Raw genomic sequence first — 12,588 nt, 5'->3', positions numbered from 1 at the left:
TTACTAAGCTGTTTAAATCGAAAATTATGTTAAGTTTCTTCAGTAATGAAGAAGGAATTATTAGGCAAAAAGAATAATATAATGCATTGATTTCATCCTGCATTGTGTGGGATGATGTATTTTACTTATTTTAATTAGATAAGCGATGGATAAAAGCACAGCATGTAACATTATTCATTACTGTCGTGTAGTGAGGCCAAACGGACCCGAGAAACATATTTTGTTGGGGAACGTTCTCCTAACATTAGTTTTTGGTTCGCAGAACGTTATGGGAACCAGAAACTTACGTTCTATTTCCGTAAAGAAAACTTTCCTGGAGAACCAAAAATGAACTTTAGAAAACAACGTTCTGGAACGTTCTGGGAACCAAAAATTGTTGGCTGGGTGGTCGCCTGCCTAAAAACAAGTTTTATTTTTTCTCCGCCCATCTCGTGACTCTTCTTACGTAGTTTATCGGAGGTAGGTGGAGCTTAAGCTGTCACCGGAGATAAACACTCGCAGGATTCCACGCGCTCGGTGTAGACGCCCAAATTTTAAATGAGGGAAAAGCAGGTAAGCGTACGTTGTTTTCGTTCATAAAAGTTGTTTTCGTTCATAAAAGTTGTTTTCTTTCATAAAAGTTGTTTTCTTGGTGCAATAGATGCTCATTATAAGTAAGAAAGTGCACGATTGGTTTCGTCTCGGTCCCCATTTCCGAGCGGCAATGTTTTCGGTTCTTGGGAAACTGATACATCATTGTGAATTATTTTATTATTTAACGAAAACAGACACGTCTCGTTTCACAATGTCACTGCGAGGGTGCGGCGCTGTCACTTTAAACCCGCCCGGTGTGAAAAGTTCAGTCAAGGTCACTGTCAGTATCTTCCCCACCAACCCCACCAACCCCTCCCCACAGTTTCCGTCTGTCTGCTGCAGTTCTCGTTGTATCGTAACAAAGTGCCAAACACATTCAAAAGAGCGCTAATATTTCATATTCGTTTTGTATTTACAGCGAGCAGAAAAGAGGAGAATCCTGCGCCGTTTGGTGCAGAGATCAGCGTCTGATATCTTGAACGCGAGCAGAGCGCGACAGATGGCTGGCGACGGCGAAGAGGACAAACGCTTCCCAAAGAGTCCGTTTCACGGCGAGGGAGACGAAAACGCCAGCGCGAATGAGAACGAAAACGTCAAAATTCCGCCCGGTAAAAAGATTTCGAGCGACGCTCGACGTGGGAAAGAACAGCGCGGTAAAGAGAATTCTAGCGTTTTGACGCACTGCCGCACGAGCAGCTCTACAGAGGCGAAAATGGACCAGACGGTCGTTTGCGGTTCCCAGACACGGGTAGACCCGGGGATCTTCGTCGACGAGGACAGCAATCACATTTTCCCGGTGGAACAGTTCTTTGGGAACATGGATGTTGTTCAGGTAAAGCTAAACAGATTTGGGTCCAGGTGCAATTGTTTATTTTCATACCGGTGTAGATCTGCAGCAAGATAACACCATATTCAGCCTATTAGATGCCTTAGGCAGTTTCTTGACCCTTTGCCCCAGTAGTAGCCTATAACTCTTGTCATGTTTAATTATCCAAATAAATGACATGCTACCAAATGGATTTGTTTACGCCGTAGTAATAAGATAAAATGACAAGAAATGACCACGGAAGGATTATTGGAGCAAAGGTGTATAGATTCTTAGTAGAAATACAGAAAGCATCCAGTTGACCATCATTATGTGAACAATTCATGTTCAAAAGTTACCACAATTTTTTTTGTGTGAAATATTGCTGTTGTTTTAGGAATACCAACGCAGATCTCCAGGCAGCAAGAGGATGAGTCGGAAGGAGTACAGGAGTCAGCATTTTTATGCCAAAGAGGACAGTGAAGACGAGCAGCTATGAGCATCACTTTCACAGACAGAGCTTAAGCTACACATACTCAGTATGCCACAGTCTGGACATTGAGTCTGACGGAGTCCAGCAAATTGACCGAATCAGATGTTAAAATTTGCATAATTGGTGAAGTGAGTTATTTTATTTTAAAACCCTTGTTTTATCTGCATCGAGACAACGGAGTATGTGTAAAGCAAGAATTGGGCACTCTGGATATCATGATGAGTAATCATTCATGTGGTCATTTTATCTTTATGAAATGAGGTACAATAGCGATACAGAAAGTGTTTTATCATTGCGGCTCCAGTTATAAATTTAAGAACTTTACACGTGTACCATACTCGTGTAGGGTTAAAAGATTGTACAGGAAGAGGGATTTTGTTCTGGTTCTAATGGAAGTTGTATAATACGACAAACTGAATAGTTTGTAAGTTGATCCTGTAACACTGGCCAGCCCTAATTTATCTACCACTAGTCCTTCCTTGATATGCTCTTTAATCAACAAATTAAAAAAAGTTTCTATACAGATAGTCATCAGTCAAGTGCCTCATGTAGGACAAATTTACTGTTCAGACGTTGTAAGCAATTTGAACAATAGTTTGTATACTTCTAATGTTGAGAATTTGGCACTTTAAAAAAATTCTCTGTTGAGAATGATAAGATTTGTTTTGGAAAAACAGACATATGCTTAAGATTTGGTGCTGTGTAATTGGAAATAATAGTATGCTACTTCTGTGTTCTTTGATATGTAAATATTTTTTATAGGTTTAAAACCTCAAATGAAGTCCTGTTTGTCAGGAGTTTTTAATGTAAATGAAAAGTAAAAATTTTAAATGGAGTACTACGACCTGTGTGCACACAAGTCCTCCAGGATAAATTTATCGATGTTTGAGATATTTGTATAATTTAATTAGACCGCATTTGCACTAACTTTAAAATTTTAAAATAGAGTTTTTATGCCATGTACAAAGTTCTGATTTACGTTTTTTATATATTGTTGAAATGATGAATCAAATTTTTGCTACCAAGTGCCTTGTATGCATAGGACATGAAATTTCTCTGTGAATTTAATGTCAGATCTTAAATGCATTATCATATAGAAGCTACAATACTCCGTCCAGAGAAAATAAACCTCATTAATGGAAACTGAGTTGTGTTGATCATTTTCTTTATATGTAATTCCATTTTAGTGGTTTGGATGAAATATTCTAATAATCGAAGAATAATAATAAAACTCAAGGGTTCATGCGAGAAATGTTAAACTATTTTGAATTTTTTTTGAATGATTGCATTTTGGTATAAAGAAATAGAACTGCTTTGTGATGAGGGTTCTATGGATGTGTGTTGTACAAGACATTCTGTTCCCAAACATGCACACAATAGCTGATGATGCAATATTTATCAAATTTTTTGATGGAAAGTTCTTTGGCTACAGGCTGTAAACATCTAAACATGAAAGGATTAAAACCAATGACTCTTGAAACTTTTTAAATTCTTTAAATAAATCAATAAAATGCATATTTATGGAATTTACAAATATAAAATTACAGTTAAAAAGCCCTGGGACAGTTTTTCTATTGGCTTATAGACAGATATTGCATTGGTGCAAAAAAGTTGAACTTAAATTTACAATAACAACATTTGCAAACTTGAAGCACAATGTAGCCAAATAATAATAAAAAGATAAAAATAGCCCTGAGAAGTTTAGTACTTGAACCAGTGCTCGTGATTCAGCGAAGCTACAATCTGCATACTAAGCTGCATATTTCATAAAAAGATTATAAAGGTCCTATTCATTTCTTGACCCGTTTGTAGGTTTTTCGTAGATCACAGTTGAGCTCATGGGCCCCTTTCTTATGGCAGACGATGTGAACAAGTTTGAGATTCTCTCTTGTGAACAGCAATTTGTAAAAGTAATCCAGATTTATTTCACTGCTGTTTTTCTTTTTCAGTGCCTCAACAAGAGTGGGGATGACAGTTCTCTTCTTCTCTATTCTGAAGAACAGATTTGAGTATACAAACAACAATTAGTTAATATAACTGAAAACTTGTCTTTTCATTCCATAATCCTATTCCCCCATTCAAAAATGCATTTTATGACTTATACATATTACAAATGTTTGAAAAAGCATATTTAACAAAACTCACATGTGGTCCAGATTCCAGGTGCTAAAAATTATTCTGCTTTCACGGTTCCCATATGGGTTTATTGAATGGAGATATGTGCACTCTTTCACATCAAAGGCACCCTGTTGGAGTACAAGTATTTTTTGGTCTCATAAAAAAAGGTACAGTACTCTACCAGTGGGACAAAAGCAGCCACTGAGTTATCAACCCCAATTAGAACAGCAAGATGAGTTAAGACAATGTTTGATTTATGTTAAACTTCAAAGGGAAATGTGCTTGGCTGAATGAGACTTAAGATCTATCAGAAATCACAGATCATGTGAATGAATCGCAGTACCTGGCAGGAGAACCAGCCTTCTTCAGTACACAGCCTGTGGACGTCTTTCTCTGATCGATCAAAGTAAGCACCATTGTAGCGCTCGGCCTTCAGTTTCTCTGCCAATATCTCGGCCACCTTTTTATATTCATTTTTTGTCTTGGCATTGGAAATGACCTTTGCTTGTCCATCAACCTACAGACCAAACATAATCTCATTTAGAATGACTGCAGGTTATGCTTTCCCTCACGGCATGTAAACTAAATATAATAAAAGATCAAATAGTAAAAGAAATAGTCCAGCACCTCTTTCAAATATCCACGAATTCTGCTCTCACAGTTATATTTCATGTACGCAGACTTGGTCTTAAACCGGACATGGATTCCTAAGTTTAAAACATCGAGGAAGACTGAGAAAGCATTCACATGCATTGAACACAAAAGGCAATTTACTGTAAACATGTCGACTTAAAGTATCCTAGTATATATATCTGTGGGAAGCTTAATGATAAACTAAAGATCTTCAAGAGACATACGATAAGTGTAAGATTACTTTTGTATGTTCATATCATTCTATAAACAAAGAAAATACTGTCGTATCAATCAAATTGATTCGATATATCATTTCAAGTATTTAAAGTCAACACTTCTATTAGCTGTGGTTCAAGATCTCCCTTATATTACAATGTGAAATAAAGTCACGTGTTCACATGTCAGCAGTGTAAATCGATGGATGCCTCTCATTTTTGAAGAAAAGTCAATAAAATCTAATAAAAACCCAATTGCCTTCAAACCACTCCTTATCTTCTCCTCTGCTCTCCACCTCTGAATTGTCCTTCAGATTTCTCAGAAGGTCTCCAAATATTTTGCGTCGTTTAGGAGAATGTTCATCCGACAGAAGAGTCCTGGCGGCATCGATCAGCAGCTCTGTGTGTCTATCCAAACCTAGGACTTGATTTATTTCATAAACAACTGCAGAATTGAAAAGCCATATGTCATAATAGAGCATTTTAAGACATCAAATCTTCAAAAGCAATATGCTTGTTTATTATTTTCAGAAGCCTATATTCTATTAATGAAATAGATAACTCACAACCATAGTTCCAACTTTCTCCCTCTGAGAGGAGAACAAGTTCTGTATTATCAGGGAGATTTTGGAAATAATCTTCGGTAACTACTGTTCCATCTTCGTATAAGCAGACATGTACACCGATGCTGGATGCCTGTAAAACAACATGAATACATTTGTAAACAAAACTCTTTTAAATGACATGTCGCGGAGATTGATGACGATTACCTTTAATAAATGACACCCCTTTTTAATAAGCTCTTTTAAGCAAACAGCCGCAACTCCGTATTTTTTAGCATTGTTGGCACTTCTTATCTTAAAAAGTTTGGGTTTTGTTTTATGCATATTTACTGTACTTTTCCCCTCTGATACAAACTTCCTCATTTGCCTTTTGCCAGCGATCAAAACAACTATATTGCCATCTTGAGGACATGCATTAAAACAACATGACTACATTTTAACATCATAAAACCATGCTACCATCAAATTATGGTTGGGAATAAATTATACAATGATACATTTTATACAACAAAAATGACTCAATGATTTCTTAGTTATTTTATTTGTTTTTTAAACAGCATGATGGTTTCCAAACACCCCGGTCCACGAGGGGGCGGTAAATAACCGCTCTCGCACTTCTTCACACTCGTGCAGAAGAAGCGCGGCAAACCGCTCTTTACTTCACCCTGGCAACGGCTGACAACGCTATGGCAACAACTAGATGCCTGTTCCTGACAGCTAGCTAGGCTTATACGGTAAACGGGCACTCATTTCAGTCTCTTAATGTCGGAACGAGTTATTCAGTAAATTTGACCCGTTATTCTGATCGATACATGCGGAGAAAGCGGTAACAGGAGAAGGAAATAGCGAAACTGTTGTGTGCTGCAGAGATTGGAATGAATGAGAGGCTACACAAGTCTCAGTGTGATTTAGCATCTACACTCCGTATCTGATGTTAGTGAAGTAACGCCTGCGGGAGTGATTTTACATCCATTCAAACGATTTTAGGGATGTTTGCCAAGGAACATTGACGTCAACTGACCGACAGCCACTGAGAGTTTGCCTAATAGAAGTGAAGAATCACACATGTCTCAGTGGAAAGAGGTTTTCGAAAGAAACCGTGTGATCCCACCTCACAGTCAAACTGCCCGACAAGCTCGAGTATCTTCTCAAGGCCTCAAGCTGGTCTTCAAGCAGATCGATGGACTTCACGTAGAACAGGTGGATATTTCATTTAGATTAATGGTGATTTTTAGTTCACTAGAAAATAAAATACGGTTATTAACATACAACATTGACATTCTTTTCCCCAGATTTTAATTACTTTTAATGTTGGGTGACTTAATTATATTATTTCAAATCATTTTAAGCAACATATTACTAGTTTAATATAAATTCACCCATGTCACACTGCAGTACACTACTGTCACGACTCAAAATGTCATGTCACTTAAACATCCCTGAGAAGCCTAGCAAGTCATTGATTATAAAGACTGATGATAGTACTTCTCTTTTGTCCACCGTTCCCATCCTCTGGTTGGCATGGCAACAGTCAGAGGAGTCCCATGCACAAGGGTGTCAGCTGCAAGTGACCTTGTACGACTCGGGTCACCAGCACTTCTTTGGACGCACGTGGAAGAGCGGCTCACACTCTGTCAGTGGCACAGTGGGTCAGCCCGGTCGAGTGCTCTTCAATGAGGTAGAGTGATTTATTTCATACTGACTGATGATACAGAGATTCCTGTGCTCATTCAGAAGCGCTCATCCCAATGCCGTATCCCGTGTCAAGAGGTGAACCCTTTATAGTGACAACTGTAGCACTTCGGTTGTTTGGAACTTCCTTGAAGAGATCTTTACAATTAAGCTGTCTCAAGCTTGAGAAAGAAGCTTGTCTTTGGAACTTGTCATTTTATCTAGTTTCTTGTTGTCTCACTCTGTAACTGGGAATTTTACAGGACTGGAGGGCAGTTTCAAGTTTCACAGATCTATGATTGATTCCTGTCAGTGTTGAAATCTATATAGTTCTGATTTGTTCGAATGGTTATGTGTGGGTGTACTTAAAAACAGGCTTTCTATTATGTCACTAGGGCAATGTATTATTCCATTTTTGTAGCTAGGGTTGTCATGGTACCAAAATGTCAGTGGTGCCTGTGCCAGTGAAATGTAACTTTTCTTGATACTAATTTAAATACAGCAGCTAAGGTGTCTATTGAATACACTGCTTTATGGAATATTTTTAATGTGAATATGTTAAATATCAATGGACCCTGTGCTCGATTTGAATTCTTTCTTGTGTTAATTAGATATTTCCTATTGAAACAAGAAAGTTTAGACTTTTGCTTCACAACATTAAACTATAATTTTCTGCTTTGGGTGGCAGGTGGTATTAGTGCAGGGATATTTCTCATTTCAGAGAGCCTTAGGTTGGACAAAAATGTATTTACTGTGTAGTTCAGAAAGACATTTACGGGGCTTGAGCAAAATAAAATAATTACTGCAGCATTCAAGTTTTTTTTTCTTCATTTCATTAACCTGTGATTCAGGTTTCAATAAGATTATAAGCATTAGAACAAAGATGTGAGTCAGAACTTTCTCAGAGAGCATATTTATTACCAATATATTTAATCATCTGTTTGTATTTAACTAAACCCCTGATGACAGAGTCTAGACATCTGAAAAGTATTAGTCTAGAGATAAGTTTTCAAGTTGTTCAGGGAGGAAAATATTCATGTCCTGTGACAAAAAGGAAGCACTTTTTTGAGACACAGCAATGAATTAAAATACACAGAACAGAAGCAATAATACCCAACAAATTGAGAAGGGATGGCTCTTCATTTATAGACCACAAAATATATATATTTTTAATTTCCATGTGTCCATTTATTAGGAATTATGGTTGTGACGATTACGTTATGGATGTGGCAAGTCACTTAACTGTTTATGGGCAATTGTGCGTTAAAAACACACAAAAAATGCTTAAAAAACTTTAAGAGAGACTTCACATGGGCCAACCACCAATCATCGACCTCTTACGGTGAAAACATTTGGATTTTTTTATCTTAAAGTGGACTTTTGGATGGAATAGCCAAATGGTGCTTTAAAGTTTTAAGGTTTATTGTTCAAATATGTTGAAGTAATTTAGAATGTGGAAAAACTACTGTAGAAAAACTAGTATTACTTTAGTGTTGACTTGGTCCTAAGGGCCAAAGTACCAAGCTATCTGAAGCACAGAATAAGGGCAATTTTTTTCTTTGATTCACTTCACTTTGTTTCTGTTCCGGTTCAAATGATCAGTGTTGGCAGTAAACAGAAAACACAAACTGAACCCAGCCCAGTTTATTACAGATGATAGACGTGTTCTGGCCTCTCTGAGCGAGCACAATAACGGCCCGCATCTGATGCTGTGAATTTACTCTCCAGAAGACTGCACATGCCTGCCACCTCTGTAATTCCCTTAAATCTTCCTATTATGGTCTTTCGGCTCCATGGAGTGAAAATAAAGTTCTTGAAAATGTCAGTTCTGTGAATCAGACCACATCTAACGTCTGGAGCATGCCCCGTTTGCCCTCAACCCGTAATATCATATGTAAACATCTCTTCCTAAACAGCCGTGTGGATCTGAATATTGCATTGAAAATTGCGTGGCCCTTTTACTCGCCTGTCAAGCGTTTACATCTTTTGTTATCTAATCATCGGTTACATGATTGCGTCGCCCTGCACACCATGTTATTCGCTCATTAGCAAGGCTAATTCATTTTCTGCTGTCTTACACACCGAGCGTGAGTTATTCGTTTAGAAATAGTCATGTGTTGATTTCCAACTCTGTGAACGGGAAAGCAAAATAAAACGTCTGCTGTTCAGCTTGTTCTCCAAAACCCCAGGAGCAGTGACAATGCAGAGGAGGGACCGTGAGATCACATAAGGTCTGTCAGGCATGATGGATCTGTTTTAATATACGCCGCAGAGAAACATGCCAAACACAGGGAGTGATTATAAAGGAATAGATTTAAAGTGGGAATATCCCCCCGGCCCGGCTCCAATAGAGGCATGTTATGACAAAACGGATGTTTGTGTGGGGAGGTTAGTAGATGTAATTTTCTCATTGACCTTCAGTTTAAGGCTGCTAGATTTGAATGTCTCTGTTGATTTAGGTGAAACGGAACTGGTTTGTTGGATTAAGTCTAATTTAACGAAGATTTTCAATTGGATTTTCACCCTCATCATTACGGCACAAGATGCTGCTTAGTTTCTGGAGGAATCATTGAAGTTGTAACTCCTGATGGAACCTCATGAGATGTTTCCTCTGCTGGGGATGTTGGAGTGTAACACCGGCCTGCCGTTTGCTCACGTCCAGCGTTTTTAAAGCTCATAAATCACAGGTTGTGCTCAAGTGCCTGGGAAACACAGATTGTGCATGTTGGGACCATAAAGCACCGTGGCCTGTAGAGGGCAGTCCTGTCACACAGATGGAAAAGTGTTGCTAGGTTCAGAAGAGTCAGGCTATTCCATTCATTCCCTCTGTGTCTGGGCTCACTGTTTGTGTGCTGTAAGAAAGAAAGTATTAACAGGGAACTGTGTTTATATACTCATAGCTTTGTGGTAGAATCTCGCAGGGAAATGTCCAGATCAAATTTCATCCCAACAAGACATTTATTTTAAAGACTCTATTATTATTGCCTTGTGACATCATTTTTCTGGAACGTTTAGCACTTTTCTCCCAAATGCATTACTGTAAAGCAAAAAGTGAATAGTCACGTTCTCTTTGCTGTAATATGAAAAATTATTCATTTCAAAGCTTTGTTTGCACATACCACTAGCACTTTTTCCTAAATTTTACATTCCTCACAATTATGTTTTGTTGCCCTGCAATTGTCAACATATTTGTTTTTTTATTAAACTTTGTTTTGGGACATTCTGCTGATTTGAAAATGATTTTTTAAAAATGTTTTTGTGTAATAATTAGATAATATAAAGGATACAAAGGTATGCTCTTTACAATAAGGTTGTATTTGTTAACAATACGTTAATGTATTAAGAAGTTATTCATGACAGAATTAAAATTTTTGGGTGGAGTATCCCTTTAACAAGGAAATTACTCATTTTAAATTCATGTTAGTTAATGCACTTACTTATGCTAAAGCTAACATGATACAAAATAGCCCCCTCCCGACCGGAAGTGAAGAGAGGTCGTTTTGAGGGGGGAGGTTAACATTTTTGTTCATTTGTTCAAGTGCAAATGAATCAAAAATGATATGCACAGATAAATAATTTAAACTACAACACTGTGTAAAACATTTAGAATGATATTTTTTTTATTTCATGCCGACTTTAAGTTGAACAAATATAACCTTATTGTAAAAGCTTTTCTTTACATTACCTTCTTTACATTGTTACCTTCGTGACTTGTCAAGAGGCTTCTTGTCTAGTTCACAAAGACCTTTGACCCTAAAACCTTTAAACAGGGTTAAAGCATTGACTTACACCTAATTGGACACTGTCACATCTGTCCGATCAATTAGGACAACATTTTATGACATGCAGCAGCGCTCTGTAGAGAACTTTTAGGACTTATTACTGCTTATTTAGTGTGCTATGCCCACAGTCTGTGCCAAATTAGAAATACTTTATGGACAGCCAGAAGTTCATTAAATTCTTGTTTAATTAGTTGAGAGAAAATAGTTTTTTAAATGCAGTATGATGTAGTGTAAGGGGACATCCATTCATCCATTCAGTCAGGCTAGATTTCTCCAATAAAAGGCTCCCGGCAGAAGAAGCGCCAGCCACCCTGTCAGGTGCTTATCTTCATCTTTTCAACTCTCACAGCATTCAATAGGCTGGACTGCAAGGTCTATGGCTTTCCATCATATGGGATGATTCACGTTCTCAGTCTGTGAGAGCCGTTTCAGTACCCCTTTTAACTCTTCCACCCGTTCTGACAAATACCTAGAGATTCAATTCAATTATATATGTGGCTCGTCTGTCGCCCAGGAAATGATCAATATTTCAGCTGATGGAGAAGCAAACATCCCTGTGAGCAGACGGTCCTTAAAGACGTTCTCGCCCTTCGCAACCACAGGGCGGCTCTTGACAGATAGGAGGGAAGGGGATTAAAATCTTTATCATTTACATTTTATGCACTTGGAAGACGCTTTCAGCCAAAGCAACTTTCACACATGACATGCTATAGCATCTGTTTTTAAATAGTGTGTTTATGTAAATGTGCTACATCTTTAGGACTCTGAATAATGAGTCCACATCTTGACGAACATTTTTCTTCAGACTGTGTACAAACGTATGCCTACAATGTGCGTAAAAATGTCACAGTATAAAGTGATGCAACACTAATAATTATTTTATAGTTCTTTTAAAACAAAAAATTATTTTGTATTTCTAAGTTTAATGATGACAGAAGCATTTGTTGCCTGTTTGCTGTTGTGATGCAGTATTCACATTTTGAGTATAAGGTTAAAGGAACAGTTCTCCCAAAAATGAAAATTCTGTCTTAATTTACTCACCCACTTGTTGTTCCAAATCTGATGAACACAGAGAGAAATATTTGAAAGAATGCTTGTAACCTAACAGTTCTTTGCCACCATTAACTATCATAGAATAAAAAACAGACACACAGAAGAAGCTATTTTGAGAATGTAGGAAAGCAAATATGTTTGACTACCATTGTAGTTTTTCCTTCTTTTGTAGTCAGTGGTGGCCAAGAACTGTTTGGTTACAAAACAGTTCATCAGATCAAAGAAATGTATACAGATTTGGAACAACTCGACGTTGCGTGACTGATGACAGAAGTTATTACTTTTGATGAACTGTCCCTTTGAATGTTTTTTTTAGAACAGCTTATTAACCACTTGATAGTGGTCAGGATGTAGGGTCTCTGTGCAAAGCAAACACCTGACTGATTGAAAATAAAATTCATTTAAAAGATTTTTTGCTTTTTTTATTTAATTTCAATCAATTTGTTTCTAGATGTCTTTAAAATGTAAAAATATTTTTGGCAACAGTCTCATTTTGTTCCATTTCAATGTCCTCCTTTCAGCTTCATGAACATTCAAATGTATAGCATTCAAGCTATACGTTATGCAAGCTTGTGCCTTCCCTAGAAATAGATCCCATGATCTGCCATTGCTTTTGCCATGCTCAACCAGTTTATCCAGATGAAATCAACAAAGTGAATTCTACAAAGTGCACAGTTACAAT

General features: G+C 37.5%; 3 protein-coding genes across 6 annotated transcripts in view; 2 read left to right on the top strand and 1 right to left on the bottom strand.

Moving 5' to 3' along the window:
- The first annotated feature begins 434 nt into the window (after positions 1-434).
- Positions 435-2,706, top strand: c18h1orf174 (chromosome 18 C1orf174 homolog). Its single transcript, XM_056773121.1, has 3 exons — positions 435-552; positions 992-1,405; positions 1,776-2,706. The coding sequence occupies exons 1-3, from the start codon at positions 538-540 to the stop codon at positions 1,875-1,877; spliced, it is 531 nt and encodes a 176-aa protein (XP_056629099.1). The 5' UTR covers positions 435-537; the 3' UTR covers positions 1,878-2,706.
- Positions 2,707-3,121: 415 nt separating this feature from the next.
- dffb (DNA fragmentation factor, beta polypeptide (caspase-activated DNase)) lies at positions 3,122-5,768 on the bottom strand. Its single transcript, XM_056729480.1, has 7 exons — positions 5,608-5,768; positions 5,404-5,533; positions 5,097-5,282; positions 4,617-4,696; positions 4,333-4,506; positions 4,017-4,117; positions 3,122-3,863 (listed from the first exon to the last, which is right to left on the bottom strand). The coding sequence occupies exons 1-7, from the start codon at positions 5,761-5,763 to the stop codon at positions 3,662-3,664; spliced, it is 1,029 nt and encodes a 342-aa protein (XP_056585458.1). The 5' UTR covers positions 5,764-5,768; the 3' UTR covers positions 3,122-3,661.
- A 253-nt stretch (positions 5,769-6,021) lies between these two features.
- The window catches only part of LOC130407246 (nephrocystin-4-like), a 121,272-nt gene continuing 114,705 nt past the window's right edge, over positions 6,022-12,588 (top strand). For 3 of the 4 annotated variants that reach the window (XR_008904595.1, XM_056730007.1, XM_056730005.1), the window contains exons 1-2: positions 6,022-6,600; positions 6,932-7,078. Coding sequence is in view for 3 of the 4 variants with exons in the window: in XM_056730007.1 (XP_056585985.1) it covers positions 6,466-6,600; positions 6,932-7,078 (282 nt within the window). In the remaining variant the exon portion in view is untranslated. The remainder of the gene's footprint in view (positions 6,601-6,931; positions 7,079-12,588) is intronic. The other variant, XM_056730006.1, reaches the window with a different exon arrangement.

The sequence above is a fragment of the Triplophysa dalaica genome, chromosome 18 (genome assembly GCF_015846415.1).
Source record: "Triplophysa dalaica isolate WHDGS20190420 chromosome 18, ASM1584641v1, whole genome shotgun sequence".
NCBI lineage: Eukaryota > Metazoa > Chordata > Actinopteri > Cypriniformes > Nemacheilidae > Triplophysa > Triplophysa dalaica.
Note: the sequence above shows the minus strand (reverse complement) of the source record. Positions and strands in the feature narration are given on the sequence as shown.